This window comes from Mustela nivalis (genome assembly GCF_964662115.1).
Source record: "Mustela nivalis genome assembly, chromosome: 14".
In the NCBI taxonomy this organism is placed as follows: domain Eukaryota; kingdom Metazoa; phylum Chordata; class Mammalia; order Carnivora; family Mustelidae; genus Mustela; species Mustela nivalis.
Genome location: NC_139033.1, coordinates 12,922,976 through 12,935,239, shown reverse-complemented (window position 1 = coordinate 12,935,239; position 12,264 = coordinate 12,922,976). Strand labels below are relative to the sequence as shown.

Sequence of the window (12,264 nt, the reverse complement as noted above, 5' to 3'; positions counted from 1 at the left end):
CCCAATGCGGGGCTCGATCCCAGGACCCCAAGATTATGACCTGAGCCAAAGGCAGAGGCTTTCACCCACTGAGCCACCCAGGCACCGCTGTGCCCGTGGACTGTTAAGAGGACAACTGCCCAAAGCAATCCACGGATTCAATGCAAGCTCTAAAAAGTCTCAGAGCGGTTTCTTGCAGCAACAGAAAAGCTTGCTATAGGCTACTGTATCAGCTCAGCTTATAAAAGCTGTGAGGAAGTTTTTTGGAGACCTAGAGGGATGATGGGGGCCAGAAGGAGCGAGATGGACACAAAGCTGCCGCATGACGAGTGCCCAGCTAAGCCCAGTCACCCAGGCCCTCTGACTGGGTTCTGGGTCCTGCACCCAGGTGAGCACTTTGCGCAGTGTCTGGTGTATCGCAGGGACCGAGCAGCCGTGTGACAGGCGAAGGGTGCAAAGGACGAGTAAGACGACACAGAGCGGAAGAGTAGACTTGGTGGGTGTCCTTGGCAAGTCGCTTCAAGCAAACCGAGACTAATAATTTCTGGGTCTCAGGAGCAGTTAAGAGCGTGGGTCTAGAACAGGAAAGGCTGCTGGCCTGTGACTTCAGACAAATTACCTAGCACTTAACAGTAGCAGTCCACTGTGTTACTAAAGAACTCCTTCCCAGCCCGTTTGCATGGACTGCATGAGATGCTTGCTCTAACAAACTTAGCAGAACCTGGCACATAATATATGCTCAAGAAAACATTGCTCACTATCATCAAGATTAAAATGAGTTCAAGGACACGATGGTGTTTTTTTACAAGTGCTAGTGTACCGTAACTCAACACCAGCAAAACCCAAAGTAGGTTTGGACCTGGGCTCGGTGTGACTGTAGACACAGCTTTGCACACTCAAACTGAGCTCACCTGAACACCATATTCTTTGAGGAGCTTGAGGGTACACGCTGGCGTTTCCACAGCTAAGGTCCACCTCCAGATGCAAACTTCCTGTGAGTGACAGCAGATGGAGAATGAGAAGGTTCCTGAAGGCTGCTGACGAACCCAACACCTCTCGCGGTGGCCGTGTAACTTTGGCTCGGGAACATGGCACTGTGAGCTGAACCCCAGGGAGAGAACACCTAGTGAGGGGCCATGGGGTCCGGTCGTTCCCTGAGAGCATCACAGATGCCATGTGGCCTGAGCAGAGCTGCTCACCAGGACACACTTGACAGGCCGGCCAGCCCGCTGAGGTGGCCTCCAAGTGCTCCGTACCTGGATTTCAGCATCGGAGATGGTTGCCAGATATTTGGCGTCCCGGGTGATGGCTATGGCCTCGATGCCGTGGCCTTCTGGGCAGCTGTCAAATATAGTGTGCACAGGAATGCTGCAAAACAGGACCGGGGAACACCCCTTTGCGGAGGTCTGCCATGCAGAGCTTAGCAAAAGCTAAGGAGGAACCAAATGTGGTCCGCCCGTACAACGGACTGCAATGCAGCTGTACAAAGGTAGGAAGCACGGACCCCTGCTGTATCAGGGGTGGACCCCAAAAACATCACGTGAAGTAGAGAGGCCTGACACAAGACTGCATGTTGTTATGTGAATTTTACCTCAATTTAAAAAATAATAAAACTAACAGCATTACGCAAACGTGCCGTTTGTTCTCTTCATGAAGTCGACGGTCACCCGCTACTGAGCGCTGATTCCACGCCAGACACGAAGGACAGAAATATGGAAGAAAGATGCTGAGGACAATACCCGGGAAATACTCAGGGAAACGAGTGCCCTCCCACCTAAGCTTTTTTCCCAGAAAAATAATAGCAAAAGTAAACAGGGAGAAATATAAATTCATGTTCATCGTGGCACTGCTTTAGTGGCAAAAGAATCTCGAAACACAAATATCCACGAATGTGGGAACTGTTAAAAATATATATATTATGATGTAACCATATAATGAAAAACTAGGTTACTTGCAAAAAGAACGAGGCAGGGGCGCCTGGGTGGCTCAGTTGGTTAAGTGGTTGCCTCCAGCTCAGGTCCTGGGATCGAGTCCCGCATCAGGCTCCCCTGCTCAGTGCAGAGCATGTTTCTTTTTCTCCCTCTGCCTGCCGCTCTGCCTACCTATGCTCTCTCTCTTTGCCAAATAAATAAATAAAACCTTAAAAAAAAACAAAAAAAAAAGAATGAGGCCGATGTGGGAAGGTGAGAAAAAAGCAAAATTGCCGAACAGTGTAGGTAGCTTCATCCTGCACGAGGGAGAGAGTGCACACATTTCTGTGCACGGAAGAGTCTAGAGGAACAGGTTCTAAACTAAACAAGGAGGACTCTGGAGATGTGTCTGGGTGAGGAAGGACTCACTTTTTTTTTCCCTCATTCACTTCTATACTGTGTCACTCGCAGGACTGTAGAACCCTAAGAAGCAGGAAAAACCTTGTCACATGCAGAATTAAATGAGCTATTTAAATGTCTAAGTGAGCCAGAGAAACACAACAGAAGCAAGGATGTAGGTGATTGTGAGTGAGCAGGAGGGGGTGGGGGAAGGCCGGGTGGTAGGACCTCCTAATCCAGGACCGTGGGCTGGTGGTTCCCCATTGTTTTTCATTACAGAGCCCTTGTTACTGGAAATATCAGCAGGCCTCGGAGGTCACTCCAATGCCCCAAATGGCTGGGACCAAATCTGTGCCCCAGCTGAGGACCTGGCCGGTTCTCTGTCACCGGAGAGGACTTCATGCCCCTGGGAAGTAGCCCCCAAAATCATTTGAGAGAAGGCAGCCCTAACATTGCTGTGAATGACACAGTGATGTCCTTAGTGGGGAAAAGCATCTTATCCCTGTGGCTTTCTAGAATTAAACGGAGAGCCAGTGATGTCAGCTGGGCCTGTTCTGTAAACAATTGGTGGGAAGAGAATCTGTTTATTTTTCTTAGGAATGGGTGATGCTTAAGAGAATTTAACATTATCAGAGACTCTGATGGATTAAATTTGTGATTCTAATTTAAAGCCCGTGGTTGATTCAGACTTGTGATTTTACATTCAAATCACACTGGTTTATAAACAATATTAGAATGCTTATGAGAACTTAAGATTTGCCATAGTTATGTCTAATTTATTAGATTTACAAGAATCCCTTAAGTATGGGTGAAGGGCTTATTTTTTTAATCAGACTACTAAAGAACTTAGAGATAAAACCAAATATATTCAATTTGTAAGTGCAGTTTAAAAATGTTTAAAAGGAATTAATAATCAAATTTGTGAGTGGGGCCAAACATTAATCAAAACCCCCTTAAAGGCAATGGTAAAAATATGCTAGATGTATAAAAGGAGTAAGATTTATAAGCTGAATAAAAAGCTTAAGGAAAAACTATGGTTCTTAGTTTATCACTCTAATAAAGTGACTATTAATTCTAAAACCAAGTATTCTTTTCTGGGTCCCAAAGTCATCATTTACTGTATCATAAAACTCGTATTGACATATTGAATTATTAACCACAGATGCACTTTACTTTACAATTAAAAAGAAAAAAATCACTGCCAGAGTCACCCCTAGTCTAGTCGGGGAGACAGCTTTATAAGCAAGAGCAAAGTGGGGCACCTGGGTGGCTCAGTCAGTTAAGCCTTCGGCTCAGGTCATGATCCCAGAGTCCTGGGATCGAGCCCCGCATCAGGTTCCCTGCTCAGCGGGGAGCCTGCTTCCTCCTCTCTCTCTCTGCCTGCCTCTCTGCCTGCTTGTGATCTCTGTCAAATAAATAAATAAAAACTTACAATTTTTTAAAAAAATCATATTTTTACGATGGGGCGACTGGATGTCTCAGTCGGTAAAGCATCTGGCTCTTGATTTCGGCACAGGTCACGATCTCAGGGTCCTGGGATTGAGCCACGTGTCGGGCTCTACACTCAGCGAGGAGTCGGCTTGAGGATTCTCCCTCCCTCTTCTTCTGCCCATCCCCCACTCACACTCTCTTGCTCTTAAATAAATAATTAAATCTTTTCTAAAAATTGTGGAGATGGTCAGTTTTATGTTATGTGTATTCTAAATCACCATCCTGGAGGTTGCGTTGCAGAGTGAAGCTGCAGAGGAGGAGGCTGGCCAGGCGGGCGTAGTGGGGCAGGGGCAGCAGAGGTGGGTTTAGAAGGCCTCTGGGAGGAGATGCAACAGGGCTTGGGGACATTTTAGCAGGAGATATCCACGGGACATCCAGGTGGAATGTTCTCCAGCAGCTTCCTCATCCATGAAAAGTGGAATTCTGAGGTGGTTATGGAGATGAAGATGGTGTGGTATCAACCCCAGGTCTGCTCCCTCCCGGCTGGAGAACAGGACCAACCGCAGCCTCACCATCTTGGGCCAGAGTAAGTAGAGTCTCAGAAGGTGGGTGAAAACCAAGGGGACGTGGCATCAGAGAAGCCAAGGAAATGAAGTGTCAAATGCCACTGGGACGTCTAGTAAGATGAGGACCAGGATTAAGTAACAGGGCCTTAGGAGGTCACCGGTCACCTGGGGGACCTGCATCTTAGGACATCCAACCAAACTTTCCAGAACACCCGAGAGCATTTAACACAACTTCTTCCTAATCGTCCCCAACTGGACTCATCCACCCCCCACAACCCAATCAGGGCCTTACAATCTTATCAATTAATCTAGCACTGCCCTCTGCCTCTAGGACCAGGAATGAAGAAAGAAAACACACATGAACATCTACCATGGGCCATGTGCTGTGCCTTACTGGTCTTCACGACAGTTCTGTAAGGTAAGTGTAGTGTATTGAGGGCCCCATCAGTAGTCAGGTCCATCCAGAGCCTCAGGATGTGAGCATTATATGGGAATAGGGTCCTTGCAGATGTGTTATCTCAGATGAGAACGGGTTAGGATGGAGCCTAAAACCAATGACTGCTGAACTCAGAGAAGAGCAGACACAAAGAGACACACAGGGGACAACGCCATGTGAAGACAGAGGCAGAGACTAGAGTGATCGGTCTACCAGCCAAGGAACACAAGGGCTGCCAGTCACCAACAGCATCTGGGAGAGAGGCCTGGAGCAGGTTCTCCCTCAGAGCCCCAGAAGGAACCACCCCTTTGGGCACCCTGATGTCAGACTTCCAGCCTCGTGAACTTTGAGGGAATAACTTTCTGTTATTTTAAGCCCCTTTGCACGTGGTGATTTCTTAGAGCAGCCCAAGGAAACTAAAACAGTGGGTATGATCAGCCTCTTTTTTTATAGATGGGGAAAATCACTTCACTTCACTGGGTTAGAGTCAACCTCCCTCACCTACTCTGGGACACCGCCAAACCAAGTTTCTGGGCCTAAAGAGCCAAGAATTGTAAATGGAGAAATTCAAGAAGGTAATGTCACTCGACCTCAAGGGCCTCAAGGCAACAGGATGGCCAGCCTCCCCAGGCCGCTTCACCTTCACCCGGCATCCCGTCGCTGGCTTCTGCACGCCCAGACCGGCATTTCTCATTTGCTGCAGATACACTACACTGAGTAAGGAAAAACAGGCCTGCGCCACGCCTACCCTGTGAAGGAATCCCAGATGATTATCAGGCAGTCGGGCCCTTTGTCGGCAGTGGCAATCCACCGCCTGTCTTCACTGACGCAGAGGCAGGAGATCACGTTGGCATGGCCCTGCAGAAATGCAGAGAAAATGCTCTGAGACATTCAGGACGGCCGGAGAGGCTGGGGCCCCACAGAGAGAACTGAGCTCCCCCTCCAGGTTCATCAGGCTGAAAATTCCACTCCAACGGCCTTTCCCAAGCATTTCTCCACAGCCAGTGGTTCTCCGATTTTCTCTCCCTCAAAACCCCTGACGGGTAAGCCACACTCCCCAGAAGGACAGGGGCTCCCTATAGATCTAGGCATGTGCCCAACTCTGAACCCAGGTGGGGAATAAATGTTGGGGTTCTGCCCCGCCTCCAGCCCCCTTGAAGTCCTGCTGGCCTCATCTCCCTTAAACAGTGTCCACTCAGGCCCCTGAGCAGATCTGGAGCAAAAGCCTCTTCACTGGCCTCTCTGCTTTTGCTTCCATCCCCCTACAATCCTTTCCCGGTAACTGAGGAACCTTCCGGAAACAAACAAGATGCTAGTGCTCCCTGCCAGGAAACAGCCTGTTTCCTCTCCCCTTGCTCACTCCGTGTCAGTCACACCAGCCTTCTTTCTGGAGCCCGTGGGCAGGCCGGCAAACCTGAATCTCCCTGGGTCTGGACTTCTCCCCAGACTGCCCCTGGTTGGTTCATTCTCCTCAGTCAGTCAGATCTTGGCGCAAAGTGCACATTTGCCAGCCTACCCAACTGGAGGGCCATCTTTCACTCCTGATCTCTCTCCCGCAGCAGCCCACATTTCCTTTGGAGTGCTTGTTGTAATTTGTAATTGTGTATTTATGAGACTATAAGCTCCATGAGGGCTGGGGGACTAGATCTGTTTTGTTCATGACTACAGACCCAGAATCTGAAACAAAGGGGTTCTGATAAATACTTATGGAATGAATGGATGGATGGATGGATGGATGGATGGATGGTCAAGGCCACTCCCAGCCACCTGACTCTGCAGGAGGCCGGACACCTGCCTGGCATGGAACCTATTTCTCAGCCCCCCTGCCTGCTGCTCCTTCTTCGCTCTGCAGACACGAACTACCCCCTCTCCCTCCCAACAGCACTGTGCTCAGTGCTACACATTCAATGAAGCTCCAAGGAGGGCTGCTTGCTGGGCTTGTGTGTGTCTCTGGACATCTAGATCCAAACTTTGCACCCACATGGCATGGATCCCTGAATACCGACTAGGCTTTTGGGAACCCCTCTCTGATGTTTTTGACCTAGGCATTGACTTAACGATGGTCCTTATTAAAATAAATGTCCAGGGGCTCCTGGGTGGCTCAGTCAGTTCAGCCTCTGCCTTCGGCTAAGGCTTTGATCTCAGGGTCCTGGGATCGCGCCCCACGACAGGCTTCCCGCTCAGCAGGGGAGTCTGCTTTTCCCTCATGTTCTCTCTCGCTTGCTCTCTCAAATAAAAAAATAAAATCTTAAAAAGCAACCACGACGGGGCACCTGGGTGGCTCAGTGGGTTGGGCCTCTGCTTTCAGCTCAGGTCATGATCTCAGGGTTCTGGGATCGAGTCCCGCATCAGGCTCTCTGCTCAGTAGGGAGCCTGCTTCCCCCTCTCTCTCTGCCTGCCTCTCTGCCTACTTGTGATCTCTCTCTCTCTCTCTCTCTCTCTGTCAAATAAATTTAAAAAAAAAGCAACAATGAAAGCTTGCATACCTGAAGATGGTGCTGAGTATTGTTGAAGACATCGTAGATGACCGCAGTGTGGGCACAGACGTACAGAAGAACTCGCTGGTTTTCATCTCGAATGTAGTAAACAGGAAGCGAACTGTTCCATCCGAAAGACCAAGTCATGGTCTGGAAGACAAAGGCAAGACCAGCAAGACACTGAGTGCGCCGAGCCCTGAACTGTGACACCAGGCACCCCTGGCGCAGTCTCTGGAGGGCAAGGATTTCACATCATCAGTCCAAAGGGAGAGGGATCACTTCGAGAACATCCTCACCCACATGCTAGGGCGCAGAGGACCCTCGAGTCCACGACGCCGAGAGAATGGGGCCACACACAGTGCAGGGTTGGTCCGATCCATAGAGATGGAAAGGAGCCCAGTGGCTACCAGGGGCCTGGGGAAGGTGGGCGGGGAGTGACGGCTCCGGGATATGGCTTTCTTTTGTGCGGGATGAATTAGACAGTGTGACAGCTGCACAACCTTGTGGACATGCTAAAAAGGAATAAATAATACGTTTTAAAAGGGTCAGTTTTATGAGGATGTGGAGAAATTGGAACCACTGGGCATGCTTGGTGGGACTGTGAAACAGTGCAGCTGCTGTGGAAAACCCCAGGCAGAGCTCTCCAAACACTGAAAGCAGAATTAGCGTGTCATGCGGCAACGACACTTCTGGGTACCTAACTCAAAGACCTGGAAGCGGGGTCTCAAAGAGACATTCACACGCCCATGTACAGAGCAGCATACTTCGCAGAAACCAAAAGGTAAAAGGAAACCAAGCATCCAATGACGGATGAATGGATAAACAAAATGAGTGGTGTTCGAGCTTCCACAGGAAGGAGATCCGATGTTCTACAACATGGATGGGCCTTGGGGACATCACGTAAGTGAAATCCACCAGTCACAAAAAGACAAATACAGTAGGATTCCACTGACATGGTCCCAAGAGGAGTCAGATCCAGAGAGACAGAAAGTAGAATGATGGTTGCCAGGGGCAGGGCTGGGGAATAGGGAGTTGTTCGATGGGTAGGGAGTCTCCGTTTCGCAAGATGAGTTCCACGCGTTGGTTGCACCACAGTGCGAATGTACCAACTACGATGCTGTACACTTCAAAATGGCTAAGATGGTAAATTTTAGGGGCGCCTGGGTGGTACAGTTGGATCAGCAACTGACTCTTGGCTTTAGCTCAGGTTGTGATCTCAGGGTTGTGGGATCCAGCCCAACACTGGGCTTCATGAATAGTCCGCTTAAGACTCCCCTCGGCCTGGGGTACCTGGCTGGCTCAGTGGGTTAAAGCCTCTGCCTTAGGCTCTGGTCATAACCCTAGGGACCTGGGATCAAGGCCCACATCGGGCTCTCTGCTCAGCGGGGAGCCTGCTTCCTCCTTTCTCTCTCGCTGCCTGCCTACTTGTGATCTCTATCTGTCAAATAAAAAAAAAAAGACTCGTCTCTGCCCTTCCCCACCCCCCTCTTTCAAATAAATAAAGAAATATTTAAAAGAAAGAAGAGGGGCGCCTGGGTGGCTCAATCATTGGGTGTCTGCCTTCAGCTCCGGTCACAATCTCAGGGTCCTGGGATCGAGCCCCACATCAAGCTCTCTGCTTAGCAGGGAGCTTGCTTCCCTCCATCTCTACTTGCCTCTTTGCTTGCTTGTGATGTCTCTCTGTCAAATGAATAAATAAATAAAATATTTTTAAAAAAGGAAAAAAAAATACAGGAACGGGAACAGAAAGAAGGTATCCTCAAGGAGCTAAACAAATTTGCAGAGGGAGGTGGTCTAGAAGAGTTGAGTTCTGCAGTGAGCCCAAGGCTAACAGGGGACCCAAACGTCCAGCACACAGGACACTTGCTCTCATCAGCGACATCACGGGATGTCGTATTAGCTGGCTAAACAAGCCAAAAGCCTTCACGGGCTCCAAAACATTTTCTTTCAGACTGGGCAAGCCCAAGTTTTGCCCTTGAACTCCACTGCTCAGAGGAAACCCAGTCTACAGAAAGGAGGTTGTCAGGGGTCTGCATCTCCCACGAGGCTTTGCCCTCAACCTCGTCCATGTTATCATCCCTGCCAGCACCACCACGATCATCGTCTAGATGTGAACACCCGTCCAGCGCTCACTGTGTGTCGGGAACGACATTCAACACTCCAAGGGCCTTTGATTCCTTGTAGATCTTCCCAAGGCAGAATCTACAGGGAAAAGGGGAAGTGAATCCTAGGAAAAGCAATTTTCAGTAGCAGGTGGAGGAAGAAGGGAAAAAAACTCTCCTCTCCTTCCTTCTCTTGGTAAATGGTAATATTGTGCAGCGACGCAGATGCCTGGGGACCTCCTGGTGCCTTTCTCAGTGGCTTTCACTTTTTCCAGAGGCGAGGAGGGAAAGGGGAAAGGAATGGAGCAGGAGGAGGAAGGGAGAGAGAGGCGGAAGGGGAGGACGGACTGGCCTTGAGTCTCCCACAAGGAACGGCACCCGATGCAACAGACAAGCCACGTCCGGAATTTCCTGCCTGAGGAGCGACGCTGTCGGGCCCAGATGTCAGGCCCAGATGCACATGTCCCGCCAGAGTGCTGAACTGAACTTTAAAGCATACGAGTCTATTATTAGTTCAAACAGGATATTTCTGGTGGTATTTTTTTCTTCCATATGCATAAAATTCCCTTATTTCACAATGCTTTTAAAGCATTAGAGGAAATTAAAAAACACATTACACTCACCAAAGGATACACGTTGGCGCGGTCATCCTTTCGAAACAGTATGTCCTCGCTGGTAGACACCAGTGATTTCTCCGGCTTCTCTGCTTCTCGTCGCTCACTTAAGTCTGATGATCTTTTTTCCTCTCTCCTTTCCTGTCCCAGTTCATCCTGGGGCATCTGGTCGATTTTCTCCCCAAGCTCGCTTGAGGGCTGTGTTTCGGGGAAACTAATCTCTGGTTCCTCGGAACGGGTTTGATCCAAATCAAGAAATTTTAGTTTTGGGCTCAAGTCTCTTAAAGACTCATTTGTTTCCAAATGCTCTGATTCTAACGCATCCTTCGCCTCGCTAAGGGTTCTCTTAAAAAAGAAATAAAAGAAGATTGTGATTTCAAATACAGCCCGAGCTGCTTGGTTCCTTTACCTTCCTTTCTTTTCATACTCAGCCCCCTTAGAGTTGGCCTCACAATGGAACTATGAACTGTTTCAAAAAGGTGCCTGGGGGGTACCTGGGGGGCTCAGTTGGTTAAGTGTTTGCCTTTGGCTCAGGTCATGACCCTGGGGTCTAGGAGCGAGCCCCACATTGGGCTGCCTCAGTGGGGAGTCTGCTTCTCCCTCTCCTGCTCTCCCCCTTCTTGTGCCCCCTCTCACGCTGTCAAATTAATAAATAAAATCTTAAAAAATAATCATAATTTAAAAAAAAATAAAAAGGAGCCTGGGACGTTTTGTACTTAAATAACATCAATCATGTGTGTGCCAGGTTTATTCTTGGCCTACGAGCAGAACCACACAGCAAAACCATTCTTCTAAGTGGCCCTGGTCATCTCCAAGGATGGGCAAGTCACAGTCACTTCTCCTTGGACCACAGCTGAGTTCTCCTTCAGGGGGAGAGCCTACATTACTGTGATCTCGCTGACTCTGTTCTAAGACAAGCGCATTCCAACTAACCCCTAGGAACTCCTTCTGTCAGCTCCCCTGCACACCTCCTCCAGGAGGCCTTCCCTGACCATCCTCCTAGCTGGGCTAAGTGTCCTTGATTTTTGTTTTTTCAATATCTCCCATGCATCTCTCAATCACTGCCGTTAGCATATTGTTTCATGGTGTTCAGGTACCGGTCTGCCTCCCTACCCACCCTAGAGCTCCTTAAGAGAATGGACTGTTTCTTATTTGTATTATCCCCATAGCCTGGCAAATGGTAAGCATTGCAATATTCTGAATGAATGAAAGAAAGAATAGATGAATGACTTAAAATTACTACTTACTAGGGAAGTTCCTGACATGACTGACTGGGAATCAGTCAGTGTAACTATCTCCAAACTGGTTATGGACTTGGTGATTTGTTGAGGCTTTGCTGTGGTTTCCTCCTGAATGGCAGCCTCCTCACCCTGTGCTTCTCCAGACTTTTCCTCTGTTTCTTCTCTGACGGCCTCCTCCTCTAGGCCATATTCTTCCCCCTCTTCCTCCCCCTCCTCCCCTTCTCCCTCCTCCCCTGTCTCTTCCACTCTTCCCTCTTTCTCCCATTCCTCCTCTTCCTCCCCCTCTTCTCCTTCCTTCTCTTTCTCCTCTACTCCTTCCCCCTCCTCCCCTGGCTCCTCTGCCTCCACTCCTTCCTCCTCCTCTGCCTCCTCCCCTTCCTCCTCTACTCCTCCCTCCTCCCCTTCCTCCTCCTCTCCTTCCTCTTCCTCCTCCCCCTCCTCTCTTTCTTTGTCCCCCACCACCTTTCCCCCTTCCTCCCCCTCCTCCCCCACTCCTCCCTCCTCCCCTACTCCTCCCTCCTCCCCTTCCTCCTCGACTCCTCCCTCCTCCCCTTCCTCCTCTACTCCTCCCTCCTCCCCTTCCTCCTCCTCTCCTTCCTCTTCCTCCTCCCCCTCCTCCCTTTCTTTGTCCCCAACCACCTTTCCCCCTTCCTCCCCCTCCTCCCCTTCCTCCTCTACTCCTCCCTCCTCCCCTCCTTCCTCTTCCTCCTCTACTCCTCCCTCCTCCCTTTCCTCCTCTACTCCTCCCTCCTCCCCTCCTTCCTCTTCCTCCTCCCCCTCCTCCCTTTCTTCATTCCCCACCTCCTTTCCCCCTTCCTCCCCCTCCTCCCCTTTCTCCTCCACTCCTTCCTCTTCCTCCTCCTCCTGCTGAGGCTCTCTCTGTACTAATATGTCATCTTCTTTGAATTCCGGTTGCATACTTTCCACCTCTCTATCAAATTGATTATATTCTTCTTCCACTTCTGTTTCTTCTTCTTCTTCTAGTGGGAACTCCCCTGCACCTGACATTCTTCTTTGTGGAGTTTCCTTTAGAGAAATTTTGACCATAACCATCAGCAGTTCACTCTATTTCCCATTTTAATTTCCCAGTGCATGAACCTATCAATGGA

General features: G+C 49.5%; 1 protein-coding gene across 1 annotated transcript in view; it reads right to left on the bottom strand.

Moving 5' to 3' along the window:
- CFAP251 (cilia and flagella associated protein 251) overlaps positions 1-12,264 on the bottom strand; it is a gene marked incomplete at its 5' end in the record, with an annotated part of 64,390 nt that overhangs the window by 50,573 nt on the left and 1,553 nt on the right. Inside the window, 6 exons of the mRNA XM_082698182.1 lie at positions 891-971; positions 1,236-1,347; positions 5,470-5,579; positions 7,208-7,348; positions 9,924-10,259; positions 11,162-11,617. Coding sequence (XP_082554308.1) covers positions 891-971; positions 1,236-1,347; positions 5,470-5,579; positions 7,208-7,348; positions 9,924-10,259; positions 11,162-11,617 — 1,236 coding nt within the window. The remainder of the gene's footprint in view (positions 1-890; positions 972-1,235; positions 1,348-5,469; positions 5,580-7,207; positions 7,349-9,923; positions 10,260-11,161; positions 11,618-12,264) is intronic.